The 17,113-nt window shown below is 37.1% G+C and overlaps 2 protein-coding genes across 3 annotated transcripts; one reads left to right on the plus strand and one right to left on the minus strand.

The window, feature by feature from the left end:
* Positions 1–1,661: 1,661 nt before the first annotated feature.
* On the plus strand, positions 1,662–5,752 carry LOC132187758 (triacylglycerol lipase OBL1). The gene is made up of 5 exons (XM_059602179.1): positions 1,662–2,075; positions 3,187–3,434; positions 3,588–3,621; positions 3,743–4,527; positions 4,945–5,752. Exons 1-5 carry the CDS (start codon positions 1,676–1,678, stop codon positions 5,200–5,202), a joined length of 1,725 nt encoding a protein of 574 aa, XP_059458162.1. The 5' UTR covers positions 1,662–1,675; the 3' UTR covers positions 5,203–5,752.
* Positions 5,539–16,560, minus strand: LOC132187757 (ATPase 10, plasma membrane-type-like). Of its 2 annotated transcripts, none has more exons than XM_059602176.1 (22): positions 16,338–16,560; positions 15,472–15,554; positions 15,266–15,385; positions 15,016–15,114; positions 14,715–14,852; positions 13,205–13,339; positions 12,866–13,045; positions 12,034–12,240; positions 11,826–11,945; positions 11,573–11,692; positions 11,375–11,497; positions 10,848–10,952; positions 10,531–10,675; positions 9,146–9,307; positions 8,125–8,363; positions 7,703–7,735; positions 7,505–7,586; positions 6,884–7,044; positions 6,607–6,780; positions 6,332–6,514; positions 6,083–6,243; positions 5,539–5,961 (listed from the first exon to the last, which is right to left on the minus strand). In XM_059602176.1, the coding sequence occupies exons 2-22, from the start codon at positions 15,535–15,537 to the stop codon at positions 5,865–5,867; spliced, it is 2,850 nt and encodes a 949-aa protein (XP_059458159.1). In that variant the 5' UTR covers positions 15,538–15,554; positions 16,338–16,560; the 3' UTR covers positions 5,539–5,864. The 2 variants fall into 2 exon arrangements, with proteins under 2 accessions (XP_059458159.1, XP_059458160.1); XM_059602177.1 differs by lacking the exon at positions 16,338–16,560 and adding an exon at positions 16,136–16,154.
* Positions 16,561–17,113: the final 553 nt, after the last annotated feature.

Consider the following 17,113-nt stretch of genomic DNA (forward strand, 5'->3'; position numbering starts at 1 on the left):
TGTGTTGCTTTCTCTGTCTCTCACAGGAGTCAGGATAGACAGAGAAAGCAACACAATGATGGTGTAGCCTTATCGCTTTTTGTTTTGGAAATTTGGATGAATATTGCTTATCCTTGAAAATTGGAACATGACAAAGGGGTCTGAGAGAATGATGTTACCCAAACAAACTTAACTTTGATGTTTTCCCTCGTTTTGGGGTATACTTAAGAGTTAAGAACGTAAGGATAAGACCTTAGACCACATACCTTTTGGAATTCCAATACGTGCACGCATTCCCAACCTCAACCTCAAAGAACTTACAAATATTTTTATTGTAATCTACTATATGCACCATTTTGGTTCTATCTTTGCCACTATGTTTTCTCGTTTCAAATCCTTGTCTCTACTTCCTCACTAATGCCTAATATTGTGGTTATCTCACATCGGTTATATAAGGGGTTAGTGATCAGTTTATAAGTGTAAGGAAAAGCCACTCTTACATTGGTATCATAGCTCAAGTTCAATCAATAAGTCTCGGCCCAATAGTCAACCGAAAAAACGGGTTATCTCTACTCTGACCCAATGCCTGATATGTGAGGGAGAGATTGTGTAGATTATTCCACATTGGTTGTGGAAGGGACTAGTGAAGAGGTCCAATACCATCCAACACCTAAAATTGTCACATGTATTTCCCTCATATTTAGTAAGAAAAAAAAAAAGAGACAAATACTATTAGCTTACTTTGATGGACCTTTTGTTCTATCATCTATGGCTAATTTGCTAATATATATATAAATTTTTTAATTTTTAGTAAAAGCAAAAATATTAAAAAATAATTCAACTCATAAAATACTTATTAAACACTCAAAACTACTTTATTCTTTATATTACATTACAACTAAAATACAAAATAAACATTTTAAAAAGCATTAACAAACGAGTTGTACACCAATTAGATGCGCCTCACCACCATCTTCCTCGGCCGCTTCAGTTCCTGTCAACCTCCTCCGCGTAATCATCTACCCCCAACACACCATCATGCGACTTGCACTTGCCTTCCAGACGATGCTCTCCTTCGTTGCCGCTGCTATTGTTGGTTTTGTATTTATGCTATATTTTTTGTTGTGTGTTTTTTCTTATTTTTTTTGTTGGGTTTTGTAGATTTTAGGCTCCATGTACTACTTTGGTCAGATCTTGTAGTAGAGACTCGTACTACTACTTCATAGAGTTTTATTTCGGTTTTTGATAATGCCTCTCCCGCTTCAACTTCCTTTTAGAGGTGGTTGCAGTTTCATAGCGGGGATCCTTCCAAATTCAATGATAATTGTCACTATTTTATTAAAAAGTGTATATACATGTTGCACTGGCCGTGCCCATCTTGTAAAAGTTTGAGGCTTTTTACTTTTAGTTTTAGTTCATTTTAAAACCACTTTCAAACAAAAGGAACCACTGGATAGAGGGATAATGACGAGTATAACCTTCTGGAGGGGCTCAAGCTCAACAGCAATTTGTTACTCCCTCCACATCCACTTCCAAAAATTCCAAAAATACCATAACGTCATTCTAGATTCTGCCCCCCCGGCCCACGCAAAACAAGTGCATTATCTACGTAACGTAAAAGTCTGAACAGAAGAAGCTATAAATAAATAAATACAACCAAAGAAAAGAAAACACCCGCATTAAAAAACCCACGGCCATGGCTACCAACTCTGATGATAACAACAACAACAAACGCAAAGAAAATGAGATTAATGACGATGTTTCTGGGTCACCCTCTTCGACCAGTGCTGACCGGGGCAGTGGTCCCAGCTACCTCATCGTACGCCCAGAAAAGGGTGGAATAGGGGACTTGTATCGCTACCTGGTGCGTGCCGACACAGTGAGCGGGCTGAGATTCATGGAGGGTTCCGACGAGGGACTGCTGGGTGCTGCGGCGGCCGACCATAGATGGGTCATTCTGGTATCCATCATTGTGCGCAAAATCGTTGCATTTTTTCGCAAGCCCATGGAGTGGACTGGCTATGCCGTCGACTTCTTTCTCAATCTCCTCTGTCTCAACGGCAACCTCTTCGGTCTACTCTGCAACCTCTTACATGGTAAACATTATGTTGTCTGTTCTCTATGCACCCTCTTGTCTCCCATGCTGATTGTTGAAATTTCTTCATTTCGAATCATCTGATTGTTTCTTATTTTTTGTTTTTAATGGATAGAATACACATGTAATTTCATTATATATAGTCTATAGATCAACCTCCTTGATTGATCATATCTGTGTTTTCCCAGGGATTTATTTGCATTCTGATACGGATGAGAACCATCCACATGATAATCACCAACTTAGAAGAAGCTTTGTAGAGTATGTGGCAAAAAATTAGCATGCTCATCGAATGAGAAACATGGTTTTCATTGTTGATTTGTTTTGAATATTGTTGATGTGCGTGCTTTGAGAATTGCTTGCAATTTGTGTCCTAGTCGGCCTGCTTGAAAGTGAGTTCATGGTTCCTAGTGAAATTTCAACTTTTTAGAAGTTAAAATATGCAATCAACAAGATGCATGTTAGAAATGGGTCTTGGGCTTAACTCAACCCAAAAGCTAGCTCAAGAGTTGAAGTTTCCCCTTACCCTTATAAATGGCCCATCTCCTTAATACCCAAGTAATGTGGGACTTCCAATACGCCCCCTCACGTGTGGCGGGAGGACATCTAAGCTAACACGTGCGACAATGGGTGACGGTGGGCCATAGCCAATTGAATCTGGCTTTGATACCATATCAAAAAATAGAACTAACAAAGAATTAAGAGAAAAATTCTCTTGTGAACTTCATTCAATGAATTGATTCTTGTACATTTACAGTATATATAGCATATACTAACTGCTAACTACATAACAATAAGTTGTTATTTACAAACCAATCTTAACAGAAAGAATAACAGCTTAACCACCCTATCAATAGCAGCTCATCGCAGTTCAGTGTTTTCAAACTGTCGCGAGTGCGATCAATCGCTTTGCATGAAGGCGATCGATCGCACTACCAGAGAGTTATTATTTATTCTCTGTTAGTACGATCGATCGCACTTATTAACAGTGTTCGATCACGCTCGATCGTAATTACAGAAACTCAAAATACTTTGAGTTCCTGATAGCATACTCAATTTTCTTTCTCAACATAGTAATGTGATTTTTACTGACACCACAATGGCGGAAGCAGGAAAATTAGTCGTGCCACAGCGGGAGACTGAGACTTTCATAAGTACAATTGGACATTTAGATGGGCGGGTGGACCTATACAAGGGCCAAAGCTTACTGCAAGAGAATGGTGATCACTCTGTTTTGGGAGAGAGAAGCACAAAAGTAGAAATGGGGAATCGGGCTCTTATGGACCTTTGCATCATGGCTTCCAAGTTAGCCTATGAGAATGCAGAAGTCATTAGAAATATTGTAGTTCACCACTGGAAGGCAAGCTACCCTATATTTGTTTTTCCACTTTTTTCTATTCTACACTTCTCTTATATTCGATGACAAGTAATATGATCTTCTGTTCTAGCAAAAAATATAGCAATAGGAGCTTCTGATTATGTCGTCTCTAATCTAACCTTTCAAAAAAAGCAGATGCACTTTGTGAAGTTCTACAACTGCTGGAATGGTAAGATATATATTTTCCTTGATTCTGTGTTAAATGATATTCCTTAATGTCTAGCTTTATTTATGCAATGAGCGTTGTCTTTTGTTCTTTTTCCTTCACTGACTCAAAAACGAGTTGATAGATTTTCAAAAGGAAATGTCGACCCAAGTTTTCATACTCTGTGACAAGCGTGAAGACGCAAATCTGATATTGATCAGCTTCAGGGGCACTGAGCCTTTCGATGCCGATGATTGGAATACTGATTTTGACTATTCTTGGTATGAAATCCCAGAATTAGGAAAAGTTCACATGGGATTCTTAGAAGCCTTAGGTTTAGGCAACAGAACTGATGCTGTCAGCTTCCAAAATCACCTTCAAGTGAAAGACATAAGGTTCACCCCTTCAAATGATGTTGATGGCACATGCCCATCAGAAGGCACAGAATCAGTATCCTCAAACACTGATTCTGGCCTGGGACAAGGTGGATGGGATCAGTCTTCAAACTCAGAGGGGTCTTCTAGTGCTGACACTAAGAAGATTCCACCAAAAATGGTGGAGATGACTGCATACTATGCTGTAAAAAGTAAGCTCAAGAGCTTACTCAAGGAGCACAAGAATGCAAAGTTTGTAGTCACTGGGCATAGCTTAGGTGGGGCGCTTGCCATATTATTCCCAACAGTGCTTGCGTTGCATGAGGAGGAGGAGATTATGCAAAGGCTGTTGGGTGTATACACATATGGACAGCCCAGAGTTGGGAACAAGGAGCTGGGGAGTTTCATAGAAGCCCATTTGGATTATCCGGTCCCTAAGTACTTCAGGGTGGTCTACTGCAACGACCTTGTGCCAAGGTTGCCTTACGATGACAAAACCTTCTTGTATAAACATTTTGGAGCGTGCCTATACTATGATAGCCTATACATTGAAAAGGTATGTATTAGTGCCTCTCTGCTTACACTTCTTTTTCAAAAACAGTTATCAATTTATGTGTTGATACTGTCTGGTCCAATCAGGATCTTTGTCAGCCTTGTACGCAAGTGATTTTTTTGTTTTTTTAATTTTTTTTCTAGCAAAAATAATAGGAACAACGCATTACAAAGGGATAAATTTTACTCCATTGGCTAAAAGTTTTCTGTTGAAATATCATGGACAAGGAGACACATCCAACTGCGTGTCTGTTTGTTAAATGATTTAAGTACTCTAGCTAGCTACAAAAGAAAGAAGCAGTAGCATTTATTGTCATGTTATAACACAGCCTGTCTTTAACTTTTTAGTTCTTTTCATTGATGTTTCATCTTCTTAACAGTACTGAGGTGATTGTTTTCTTTGGTGTATGCATATTTGAAGAACATGGATGAGGAGCCAAACAGAAACTACTTTGGAATTAGATACGTGATACCAGAGTATCTGAATGCCATTTGGGAGTTAATCAGAGCTTTAACAATGGGCTACACCCATGGACCAGAGTATAAGGAAGGCTGGTTTTCCATATCGCTCAGGGTAATAGGACTGGCACTTCCTGGCATTTCTGCACATTCCCCTACCGATTATGTCAACTCTGTGAGGCTTGGAAGGGAGAGCATTATGCAGATGTCCTCCCTCTAATAAAATTTTCTTCTGCCATAATGCTTGTCATAGTGTAGATTAAGAATGGAGTCGGCTAGTCAAGAGGTCAGAATAATGTTGCTTTCTCGAGTTTTTGAGCCAACGTCAAAGGGTTGCTACAAAATTCCTTTCAGGTTAGATACTTCTTTACCAACTCATTTCCAGTTTCATGCATTGTCTTAGTACGACAACCTGATTGTCAGAACAAGCAATAATGATGTTGGTCTGAGAGGTATCAACAATCAGGGCGAAGTACTAGATATAGTATTATTATTATACTCCCTGGCATATATGAGTGCTTTTGGCAATATAATTCTGAGATGGATAAAATTCTGATAAAAATAAATAAATATAGCAAGTAGCTTTATTTGTCTGGGAGTGTCTGACTATTACATAAAATCTCTGCAAACAAAAGTAGGAATATTGAAAGCTCAAGACAGATTGTCCTCTTCTCTACAAAAAAAATTGCAATTGAGATGCATTATTCCTGACTTTTTGGAGCCCAAAGAATTGAGAACGCAGCATACATCACCAAAGCCATTTCCAACAACTCCCGCGTGAAAAATGCTGTTTTCTTTTGCAGAATACACTCAACATTAATCATATGAGCAACAGCCGCCAGTTTTGCCTTCACTAGGGAATTAAACGATACACTATTTATATTACACTGTATGAGACGATTGGATCAAATTCAAGTCCAGATTTTTCAGCCTCACTACAGACTCTACATGTCCTCTCAGGGTGTGTATTTCCCCTAGCCTGCGAAATTCAAGGGTAAATACAGTGTAAGTAATTCCATTTTAGATGGGATCAATTAATCAAACCCAACTTAAAGAAAAACATGGAAGAGGGAACACTTAGGGCAGAGCTTTGTAGTTACCTGGCTATTTCAGCACGCCGCCTGGCCTGTTCAGCAATCACAGAAGATTTCTTCCCATTGTCCAATTCTCCAGACATCAATCCTTGTAGACTTCTCTGAGAAAGTATCCACTTGGCTGCCCTATCTTCCTTCCCATAATCTTTCTTAGAAGTAAAAGCTGTCTGCTCAAGCCAAAAACATAAAACACGGGTCATTTCAAGAAATGCTTATTCCTCAGAGTGGGATTAGAAAAAGAAGCATGAAACAGACCTTTCTATCAAATAAGAGATTCCAAGCATCTCCACTCAATGCATAGCGTACTATGAACTTGATAACATCCAGTGGTATGTAGAAGATCAAACTATATAACCATATGACACCAGCCCATCCCCATCCGATGCCGCTAATCGCAGCAAAGCTAATGGTTGCATAGACAGCAATTAAGGTAGCCACCTAAACACGTATAAACAACAATCTCAGCAAATGTTATAAACAATTGAAAAACCACAAATCTTGGAGTTGCTTATATTCTGCATAAACTTTACCAGTTGAGCCACCACAAAGGCAATCATCAAGAGAGTTCCAGGCCTCTCTAGGAACGACCACCCCTGACTGCGGGTAACAAATATGAGAGCCTGGCTGATGATGCTAACTTGCAAATATACAGCTGATGAAACTTCCTCAGAGTTGCTGGCTATGGATTTTACGTTGAAGTGAGTCTGCAGTGGCATGGATAAATCAATATTTATCTCTCTTTCTCATTTCATTTTCTAAAGCATCTCAAGAAACTAAGTCACAAAACATGTTTTATGAGTTTTATACCTCAAAGAAAGTAGTGTCCACTATAATCCAGTAAAATAAAACAGTAACCAAAGCAAGGTATGTGCCAATTACAACGCCGGTTGCAAATATTTCATTGAGCTTCCAACTGTCGGGCCTTGGAGATGGCTTTACCCGATCCTGGGATATAGTCATGATGGTCCCTAATTCAAATACACAAAACATTTTGAGCAAAGAGAAAATAAAGTTGCTGTGTTCCAAATGTCTAAGCATCAATGGTCTAGAAAACCCTTCATATATATATATATATATATTTGTGAATGATTGTCTTTTAATTTTAATTTGTAAAAGAGAAACTTGATGGAAGCCATATGCATAAGATAATGATTTTAAAGCGGTAGAGCCATATTCCTCATGTACAACTATACTTGGTTTTTAAATTTTTCTTCCCTTCTTTCTTTAGTTGATTTTTCTGTTTCACTAACTGGATGTCCACTCTGTTATTAAAAGTTAGGAAAGAAATAGAGGCCAAGAATTCCAGAAAACAGGGGAAGTTTCCCAAAGTTTGATTATATTCATTATTTGGAAGGAAGAAAAAAAAAAAAAAAAAAAAAAAACCGAAAAAGGAAAAGAAATAGAATCAGAGGCTACTTTAAACATTACCATCATTCAGTATTGCTATTATCAGAACCATGAAAGGTGGGAAGTCATATTCCCATATCAAGGCCAGAAGCACAAAACCAAGCTGCAAAAAGGTTGACTTGGAATTATTATATGAATATTGAAACAAAAAATCAACTAAAACTTCAGCCCTAGAGATGGTTGAAACGAAAGAAAAATGTTAACTTAACCCTAACTTACCACAATCCTTATGGTTATGGAGACAGCATATATCTGCATATTCATGCAAGCGAATTAGGTATACTGTAAAAAATTTAGAAGCAAGAAATACAATAAGAATCAAAAATAAAAAAAATTATGTTTATGTCATCAATTTTGGTGCTACAAAATTTTTCAGATGCATCTTGCACTCTTATTGATCTTGGAGTATCTCCAATCTCTAGAGTAGCCAGTGAGAGTATCCAGCTTTGATATCATAATATTTTTAAGGTATCCTTGTCGTATAGAAGTAGCACATGCTAAATCATACGACAGTTAAATCGTTCTAATCCAGTATAATTTTCCAGGATTTCAATTCTTTCCAGCATGCATACATTATAGAACTTGATGCTGAAGATATAATCTACGATCATTATAAACAGAAGAAAAGATTGATACTCAACTGTATAATTCTTCATTCTTTGGAATATAGCTCTGCTAGTTAAGACAGCACTGACTATGACACTTAAGCCAGGTTCAGTTAAGACTATATCAGAAGCGCTTCTTGCAGCATCTGTAGCATCTGCCACTGCTATTCCAATGTCTGCTTTCTTTAAAGCAGGTGCATCATTGACACCATCTCCAGTCATTCCAACCACATGCTTTTTTTCTTGTAAAATTTTCACAATTTCGTACTTGTGTTCTGAAAGTTTTATGGCAATGAAAACTAGAATCAGCAAATCATCACGAGATATGCATATCTTTTTTTTTGGGTAAGTACATAATATGGAAATTTTTGTAAGCAATTGTATAGTTTACACATTTTAGAATTTAACCATTCAAGTATGTGAGAACACTTCTATGAGGTCATTTACATGATCTAGTAACTTGAAAACCTTGCCATACTTTGGCCATAAAAATTTGTAATTTGTTTGCTATGCATTGTATATTAGCTTCATAAAGCCTAGTGGTTTAGAGTTCTTGCTTTGTGGTCTCTGAGAAGCCTTGAAGACAATGAATGTAAAGTTACAAGCTGGGCAAGAAAATAACTGTAAAATAGAACAGAGATATAGAAAATACTTTTCCACCTCTTGTTTATTGCAAACCAAGTAAAGTACCACTCCACCTATCACTCCCATTTTTTCATAAAGTTAGACATGCATCCTGTGGGTCTCAAACCCACAATTTCAGCACTCCGTACCATTTTTATGGAGAGAGGAAGTGTGCCATTTGACGTAGAGGTCATGTCATCTGTCAAGACTTAACAATGATGACGAACTAGTGTTGGGTAGGAAGAGGATTTTATAAGATACCCTTGACAGTTGCTATTTTTCAAGTCACCCCATCTCCCCCACCACCCCACCAAAAGAATGGAAAAAAGAAAAGAAAAAAAAAACGAAGCAGAGGAAGAAAAAATGTAGAACATAGTACATATGTAATATAAAAGAATTAAATTTTCATGAGACAAGCACTGGATTCAAATACCAGGAAATACACCAGCAAAGCCATCTGCCTTTTCAATGAGTTCATCCACTGGAAGAGCTTCATGTTCTTCTCTGTGACGGTCCAACAATGAAGAAGAGGGGTACATGTTTGTTCCCATACCAAGTCGTCGGCCTGTCTCCTTTGCAATTGACAACTGATCACCTTCATTTGCATATACATTTATGTGTTAGTATATCTATTTGATATTCCTGCCCAAGGCTTTCCAATATTAACTAGAAAGTAAAGATGCAATGACATCAATATAAGAGCAGGCATTATAAGGTTTTCAACTATATTTTGGGATGAAATGTGAAAAACAAATGGTTTCATCATTAGAGAGAAGCACAAGTCCTAGTAATAATATAGTAAAGGGAGAAATAAATGAGGAGTAAATGTTTTTTCTTTTTTAGAATTTATATATGTATCCGTTGATACTTAGAATTGGTAGAATCTGATTGAGACCAGGTAGATGGTTCAGATTTTATGTTTTTGGATAACAATACGGGTAAATTATTCTCTTAAGTTCTCCAAATATGTTGAGAGGACCAGTAGCAATTGCAGGCTGTTGAGCAGAGATCAGGCCAGCATTATTATTTCTATCAACTCATTATTATTTCTAGCAAAATTTTATTTAAATTCTCCAAATCATTGGCATACTGAGAGCAGAGTTGCCAGCCACTGGGGTGTTGAGCATCATTAGCTATGAGCTCTGGCCAGATTATCATTTCTATTAACTCATGTTCTTGATCTCCATCTTTCAGTTAATTTTTGGATTAGTTCTTGATTTTATTGATCAGGTGGTATACAATGTTGATATTGTTTGTTGCTTGCAAGTTTAATATTTCACCAAGTCCGCCACCTCTGAGGTGGTTTTCTTATTAGCAGCAAATAATGATTTCATTGTTCTGTAGTAAATATGGTTCTGTTCAGGGGAGTATTTAAAGTCTAAATTGAAGCTCTGCTAAGTTGAACCTAACCAAGTTACTATTGATGTCATTATGCAGTCATAACAACCATGATTTTTTCTCTAGAAGTTAAAAAAATTCATCTATAACAAGAATACAAGCATGCTGACAAATTTCAAATTTTGACATGATTACAGCACCAAAGACATGTCTAATGCAATATATGTTTAAGTTTATCACACACAAAAATTAAAGAAGAGAAAAAAAAAAAAAAAAAAAAAAAAAACAGGTGTCCTCTATTTATATAAATTTACTTAAACTAACATAGTGATAGCTAAACCCATATAAATGCAACTGGGAACAATTCATAGGAGAAAAAGTTGTGATTTCAACGCATAAATGGCTAGTTTAAATAAAACCAGAAATTGATTTATAGAAATTTATGAGCTCCTTGTCATATCATCAGAGATCCACATGTACCTGTAATCATCTTAACACCGACTCCAAGGTTAAGAGCTCTGCGGATGGTCTCTGCACTATCATGTCTAGGAGGATCAAACAAGGGCAACAACCCACAAAATGTCCAAGGACCTCCAGGGCCATCCTTGGTTCTTTCTGGAACTGACTGGAAGGATGATTAAATGACGCCAATGAACATGTCAGAGAGACAACATCAAATGATTTGCATGTTGATCATGTTGTCTGACTTCAAGATTTTAATCATTTAAATACAGAATAAGTTCTTACAAATCAAACCTCAGGAATAAAAGGAGAGAAAAAAAAGCTATGTGCTATACCTGATAAGCAACTCCTAGAGATCTCAAGCCCCTTTCAGCAAATTTGTCAATGATGGCATGCACTTTTCCGGCAATCTCTTCTTTCTCTTGGCAAAGATTTAGAATCTGACATTTGGGAAAACAATACAGAAAAAAAAAATCATGATCTGGCACAAGTGATGGTTTATTGGCAATGAATTAAGGTAAAAAACACATTTTCTGTTGGTAGTGCTTTTCATCAATGCAGGGGCAGGAACTTGAGAAGTGAAGTTTGCAGTAAAGGTCAAGAAAAGGGGAGAGAAAAATCAGGGAATATATAGAGGGACAGAAATTTCTTTCAACCTACTTCAATAGGTGACAAGTGTCATCTCTCACATATTTTTTTTAACATTTTTAAGAGTTATTTATTGCCATTCTACTAGCGAATCTAAACATTACTTTTTGAAAAACTTAAAAATGTTGAATGACACTTATTACTTATTGAAATAGGTTGGAGGAAATTTTCTTCAAACTGGTTTGGTGGAAATTTATGTCCTATATAGAGATACCTGTTCAGGAGCTCCTTTGCTGGCACGATGCCAGTTACCATCAGAATCAATGTATGTAATTGCAGTACGTTTGTCCACTGGATTGAATGGAAGAAAATGTGCTTCTGTGATGTTTGCACGTGCCTGAAGACGGAATTACTTTTCAGTTTTATGCCAAACAAATGAGTAGAACTAAAGACGTCTGATTGAAAACCCTACCTCCTTTGGATCAGCAAGCATGTTGATGATGGCAGCATCAATAGCATCTTGATTTTCCAGTCTTGATGCTCTGGCTGCAAGCAAGACAATTGTGTCTTTGTCCATAGCTTTGTTAAAAACCTGCACATGTTCAAATTATTAGGACAAATGAGGCATTAAAGGACTGGGATCATCTAGAGTTCACTGCCCAGAAATTAAGAAGCCTATAATGGAGACCAGAAATTTAGGAAAGCTCTAGAGTTGGATTTAGTACCTCGATAAGGTTCCGATCAACGGTGAGGCGGTTCAGTGTAAGAGTTCCAGTTTTATCGCTGCAAAGGACATCCATTCCTGCCATTTCTTCAATTGCTGTCATCCTTTTTGTAATGGCACCCTTCAAAAATGAAAATAACATGAGAAAAATCCAAGCATTGGTATTTGAGTTTGATGTTGTGTTTGTTAATGGCTGTAATGAGTTGCACCTGCTGAGATAGTCGATGAGAACCAATAGCAAGTGTCACAGATAAAACTGTTGGCATGGCTATGGGTATTCCTCCGATCAAAAGAACAAGAAGGTTGTTGATTCCATCCCTGTATGAACGGAGCTGTATTGGGAACATAACAATGATTTCAAGAATCATTCCCACAGCTATAGAGCAAATGCAGAAGTTCCCTATGGCAGTCAGAACCTGCAGAAAAACATGTTACTCATGTCATATTATAATTCAGAATCTTAAACTTTCAAGACGTGGAATATTTAATTGAAATGAGGGGTGAATGACAAAGGTAAAGTTCGAACTCCTGACCTTTGACCCTGATATTATGTTAAATCACCATTTAATCAATATTCTAACCTATGTCTGAGAAGATAGAGGTGAAAGCAGCTAAGATTTCAAGCAGATTTGACGGTCATTGATGTCGTATTCAAGAAATATATATTGTGGATTTCCATTTTTATGCCAACAACATTGGAATAGAAATGCTGACACCAGAAAGCAAACATCATGCTGAAAGTGTAAAGACATGATAAACACAAAAAAATAAAAATAAAGACTTCTTATGACGAGAACACAACACTGCACCTCATATTACCAAACTAAATCAAATCACCAAGGTTAAAGGAAAAAGAAAAGAAAACAAAATGTCATAATTGTCTCATTGAACAAACTAGAAAACTAGCAATTTAAAGAAATTTCCAAGTATGTATCACATCAGAATGGAAGATTTTCAAGAATCTATTATGCAGAAGGTCATGGGGAAACTTAGGTATCAAGGAAATCCTGCTGCCTAAGGATTAAAGAATTTCTAAATCACCTGCTGGAAATGACCGACAACTTCGGTGCTGTCGACTAAGTGTGCTGCTTTTCCAAAAAAAGAGTGAACTCCGGTTGCTATCACCACAGCTTCAATCTCTCCATGCTTGCATGTTGAACCAGAAAATACTTCATCCCCTGTCCTCTTAGTGACAGGTAGAGATTCTCCAGTAAGAGCCGACTGTGCAGACCAAATTTAAAATTATTACATTATAATGTGTGATCTTAAGTCTATACTATAATAACTATAATAAAAGACAAAGAAATAATTACTCAACAGAAAGTTATACTTGCTGAGAGTACAGAAACAGCTTTTCTTTAATTTCTAGGAACAACTTGCCTGGTCAATTTTCAGTGGGTCTCCTTCAAGCAGGCGAGCATCAGCAGGAATGATATCCCCAAGCTTTATGCTAATTATATCTCCTGGTACCAAGATAGCTGCATCTTGCTCTTGCCACTGCCCATCTCTGAGAACCTGCACGTTGAGTATACACGTGTGAGTAAAATGGTTAAGTACCATATTGAATAAATGTCACGAGTATAAGTAGTTAATGTAATATAATTGGATCCAAACCTATAGGTTTAAGCTTTTGAATTAAATTGTATCTTATCGGTATATATTATAGTCCTTGTAAAAGACTTTCCAGGCATCAATCTCACTAACAAGTGATATAAGAACTAAAGAAGACGTGTGGTGTGGTTGATGATAATAATGTTAAATTACTACTTATCCCAAAAGTTTAAGTTGATAGGAAGAGATAAATTTAATTACTTAACCATTACTTTAACACTCTTTCTCACGTGTGGGCTCAAACTCATTTTTAATAGGTTAGGCCCAACACTTGAAATATTTAATTTAAATGGGGGTGAATTAACGGAGTCAAGGTTCGATCTCAGGACCTTTGGCTCTGATACTATGTTAAACTACCAGTTATCCCGTTAAACTACCACTTGTCCTAAAAGTTTAAGTTGGTAGGAAGAAGTAAATTTAATCACTTAATTATTACTTTAATTAACAAATAGTCCCTCCCTTGGTTGGAGTTATGCATAGATGGTGGGCCCCTTTCGTAGTTGGAGCAGGGACAAAAGTGCTTGGCAAGGCTAAAGCCCACACAAGGGATTCTAGAGATATATGTAAGATTGATAAAATTTTGTTTAAGGGCGAGTGTAGTGACCTGATGATGGACTCACATGTGAGGGGAAGATTGTTAAATGTATAGGTGTGAGTATAAAAGGTTAGAATCAGAATCAGAATCTCCAGGAGAAAAAAGAAAAAGAAAAAAAGACTAATCTAACATTTATGAGATCCTTTAAAATATCATGAAGCTAAGTGAACCTCCAAGGCTTCTCCTTTGGGCTCATTTCCCACTGAATCACACTTCTTGACTCCTATTGAGTATTAGAAACATGAGTTTACTATAGAGTTTTCATCATTAGATGTTTCCTTGTTATGAATTATTAACACCATGACAGACAATGTAAAAGACAGAACTCTTGAAACTAATTGCTTATTTGCTTCATTTTTATCTTTCCAAAAAAAAAAGTTAGATCTCCCATGCATGGAGTAGCACATATGGCAGTGGACAAGGAAGGAAAAAAACAAAGTGCCGAAATTCCATAGCATATATACAATAAAATTCTTTTATAGAATAGCAAAATAACTCAAAGAGACTGTGTTTCCTAAGATGTTTCAGTTCACAAAAGTTTCTGAGGAGACATATTGGTTGGTAAAATGTCTTGTGTTCCCAAAGTATGGTGAAAAGGAAATCAACTAATGCAAGGAAATTTGACCATGCTTACGACATTATTAACTAATCTCCTAGCTTAAGGCATCAATCTGAGTGGCTTACCCTTGTTTTAGGAGCTAAACGAGCCATAAGTGCTGCTGCAGCATTTCCTGCATTATTTTCCTCTATAAAACTGATTGTTGAATTAATTATCAGTAGGCAAACGATCCCTACAAAGTCTTGCCAGTCAGGTCCCTGCCCCTGAAAAATTATTCAAAAAAAAAAAACAGAAGAAGGTTATAAAGCAGAAAGGAACAAATCAGAATAGCTTGTTACATTGTGGAGGAGAGAAGAAGAAAATAAACAAAGAAGATTCAAGGAGAAGCACTAAAGTTAAATTGGTGCAAAGATATAGCCTACTCACTCCACCATTAGCAAGGACAATTGCCATTATTGCTGCAGCTTCCATAACCCATGACAATGGATTCCACATAAAGCTTAAAAATTTCAAAAATTTGTTCTCCTGCATCATAGTAAATCGGTGGTTTCCAAAGTTAGAAATTACTTTTAACATAAAGATGGTTTGAAGAGCCTAGATGGTCAACTCTATTGATCTGATTTCCAGCTGAATTGACTCTTTTACTTGCTTCATATAAAAAGAATGTGGTGCTTACTATCTTCTCCTCGAGCATGTTCGGGCCGAAAATCTCCAGTCGGGCTGCAGCATCTTCAGACGAAAGCCCTCTTCGTGATGTTCTAAGTTGTTCAAAAACTTCATCTAATGGTATGCGCTCCTATAAAATTAAAGTGTTATAGAGGGTGAATTTCAATGGGATCTCATAGCTGTATAACTTTGCAATGTGATTACTACAAAACTTACCAGATCGATCCCCTCTCGGTTGAAATTCTCAGGACCAAGCAATGGTTTCTCCAACTCCTCAGCCATGATTCACACTTCAAAACCTGTAGTTACAGTCAAATGAATACCATGACTTCATTTCATTTGAAACCCTTCAGAAATTCTACAGTATGAAAACTATGAGAAACCAAATGGCAACGACAACACATATTAGCATTAACCATCTCCAACAATTAGGGAGACTCTGAGTAAAACATATTAGGATGGATTCAAATTGTACTAAGAAGTCTTACCAACAATTTGGATAACTATCACAGATCCCTATTCTAAAATTGTTCTAATTATTTACTCCGTTGTCATGTTCCCTGAAGAAACCAATGGATATGTATTTCCTCTATCCTTAAATTTGTGAGACAACCCTCAGACACAATGCCCTCATATCAACTGACATCATCACCATTACCGAATTCATTCACCAAATTAACTCAAATGAAGGAAATTAGTTTTGTATTGGCTGAATCCCCAGAAGATATGAATAAGATCCATCCCAACTAGTCCTGATATTAACATCAGTAACATAATAAATGAAAATTCAAAGTCATCTTCTAAACTGATAATGATGATCAATTTGAGTAAACTGCTACTTGAATTGACGTGATTTCGTATCGAGAAATGCTACACACACTCCCAAGTGGCAGTGAAAATCACCGTTGGATCCAAAATCAAATAGTGATCGATCCAAAACGTTAGGAAGTCTGCATTTGGGAGTGTGGGAGTAGGAGTGTAAGAACTAAGAACTAGTGTGATCTGGGAACGGCTCAAGTTCATCATAAGAAACAAGTAAACAAAACATAAAAGAAAATGTCAGAAAATTTGCAGCTACTTACTGATGCAAGAATTGGGGAAGTGGAGAAGCAACAGGAAGTGTTGTGAAGAGGCTGCTCCTCCTCTTCCTCCTCCTCCTCCTCCTCTTGTTGCTTTTGAGAGAAGTGGAACAAGAAATGTGAGGGAGAGGAGTGACAAGTAAGGATGTTTAAAAAGGGATACCATAATTAGCTCCAAATCTAATTGATTTGGTAGCTGACCGTTGGTTAGGTGTCCATGACGAGCGGATGATCCTAATCCAACATTTCCCAATCTGGGTCGCGCCATTCTTCAACGCCTTTTAATTGATTTTCTGATTGACGTCAAACCGAAGACGAGGGAGATGTTCAAGAGACCGTTAGCTTAACTACCTTTCAAAACTTACCCTTCCAACCCAACCTAACGGTCCCTTTTCAAACCCAACAGTGCCTGCCCCTCTTCCTCGCTGTCTTTTGGTCCTTGCCACTCCTACCAACACTGTCGTGATTCCATCATTTATATATATATGACACGTGGGAAAGTAAACAGTGGACACGCAAATACAATCATATCCAGCAAACTAACCTAATTAGGCGGATTTGGGGGGTCCCATATTTTATTCTTCCTCTTCTCCCATGAGCAATTTTTAAAAGATGATTTTTGTTCTCATCTGCAAATAGTGAGTTGATGATACTTCGCAAAAACATGTAACATATGGTTCATCACTAAAGACTACCGTGCACAAAGTTTCAGCAACGTTTCACTATATTTGTTTGAAATAATATAAAAAGCGTTAATAATACATCCGTACAAAACTTTA

This window comes from Corylus avellana, chromosome ca7 (assembly GCF_901000735.1).
Source record: "Corylus avellana chromosome ca7, CavTom2PMs-1.0".
NCBI classification, from domain to species: Eukaryota; Viridiplantae; Streptophyta; class Magnoliopsida; order Fagales; family Betulaceae; genus Corylus; species Corylus avellana.

Coding starts and splice junctions, on each gene's coding strand:
- LOC132187757 (XM_059602176.1), bottom strand. CDS start 15,537: ATGGCTGAGGAGTTGGAGAAACCATTGCTTGGTCCTGAGAATTTCAAC. Junction 15,115..15,265: donor ACATGCTCGAGGAGAAGATA/GTAAGCACCACA, acceptor ACTATGATGCAG/GAGAACAAATTTTTGAAATT. Junction 7,736..8,124: donor AAAGAATGAAGAATTATACA/GTTGAGTATCAA, acceptor ATGAATATGCAG/ATATATGCTGTCTCCATAAC.
- LOC132187758 (XM_059602179.1), top strand. CDS start 1,676: ATGGCTACCAACTCTGATGATAACAACAACAACAAACGCAAAGAAAAT. Junction 2,076..3,186: donor ACTCTGCAACCTCTTACATG/GTAAACATTATG, acceptor TGGCGGAAGCAG/GAAAATTAGTCGTGCCACAG. Junction 4,528..4,944: donor ATAGCCTATACATTGAAAAG/GTATGTATTAGT, acceptor GCATATTTGAAG/AACATGGATGAGGAGCCAAA.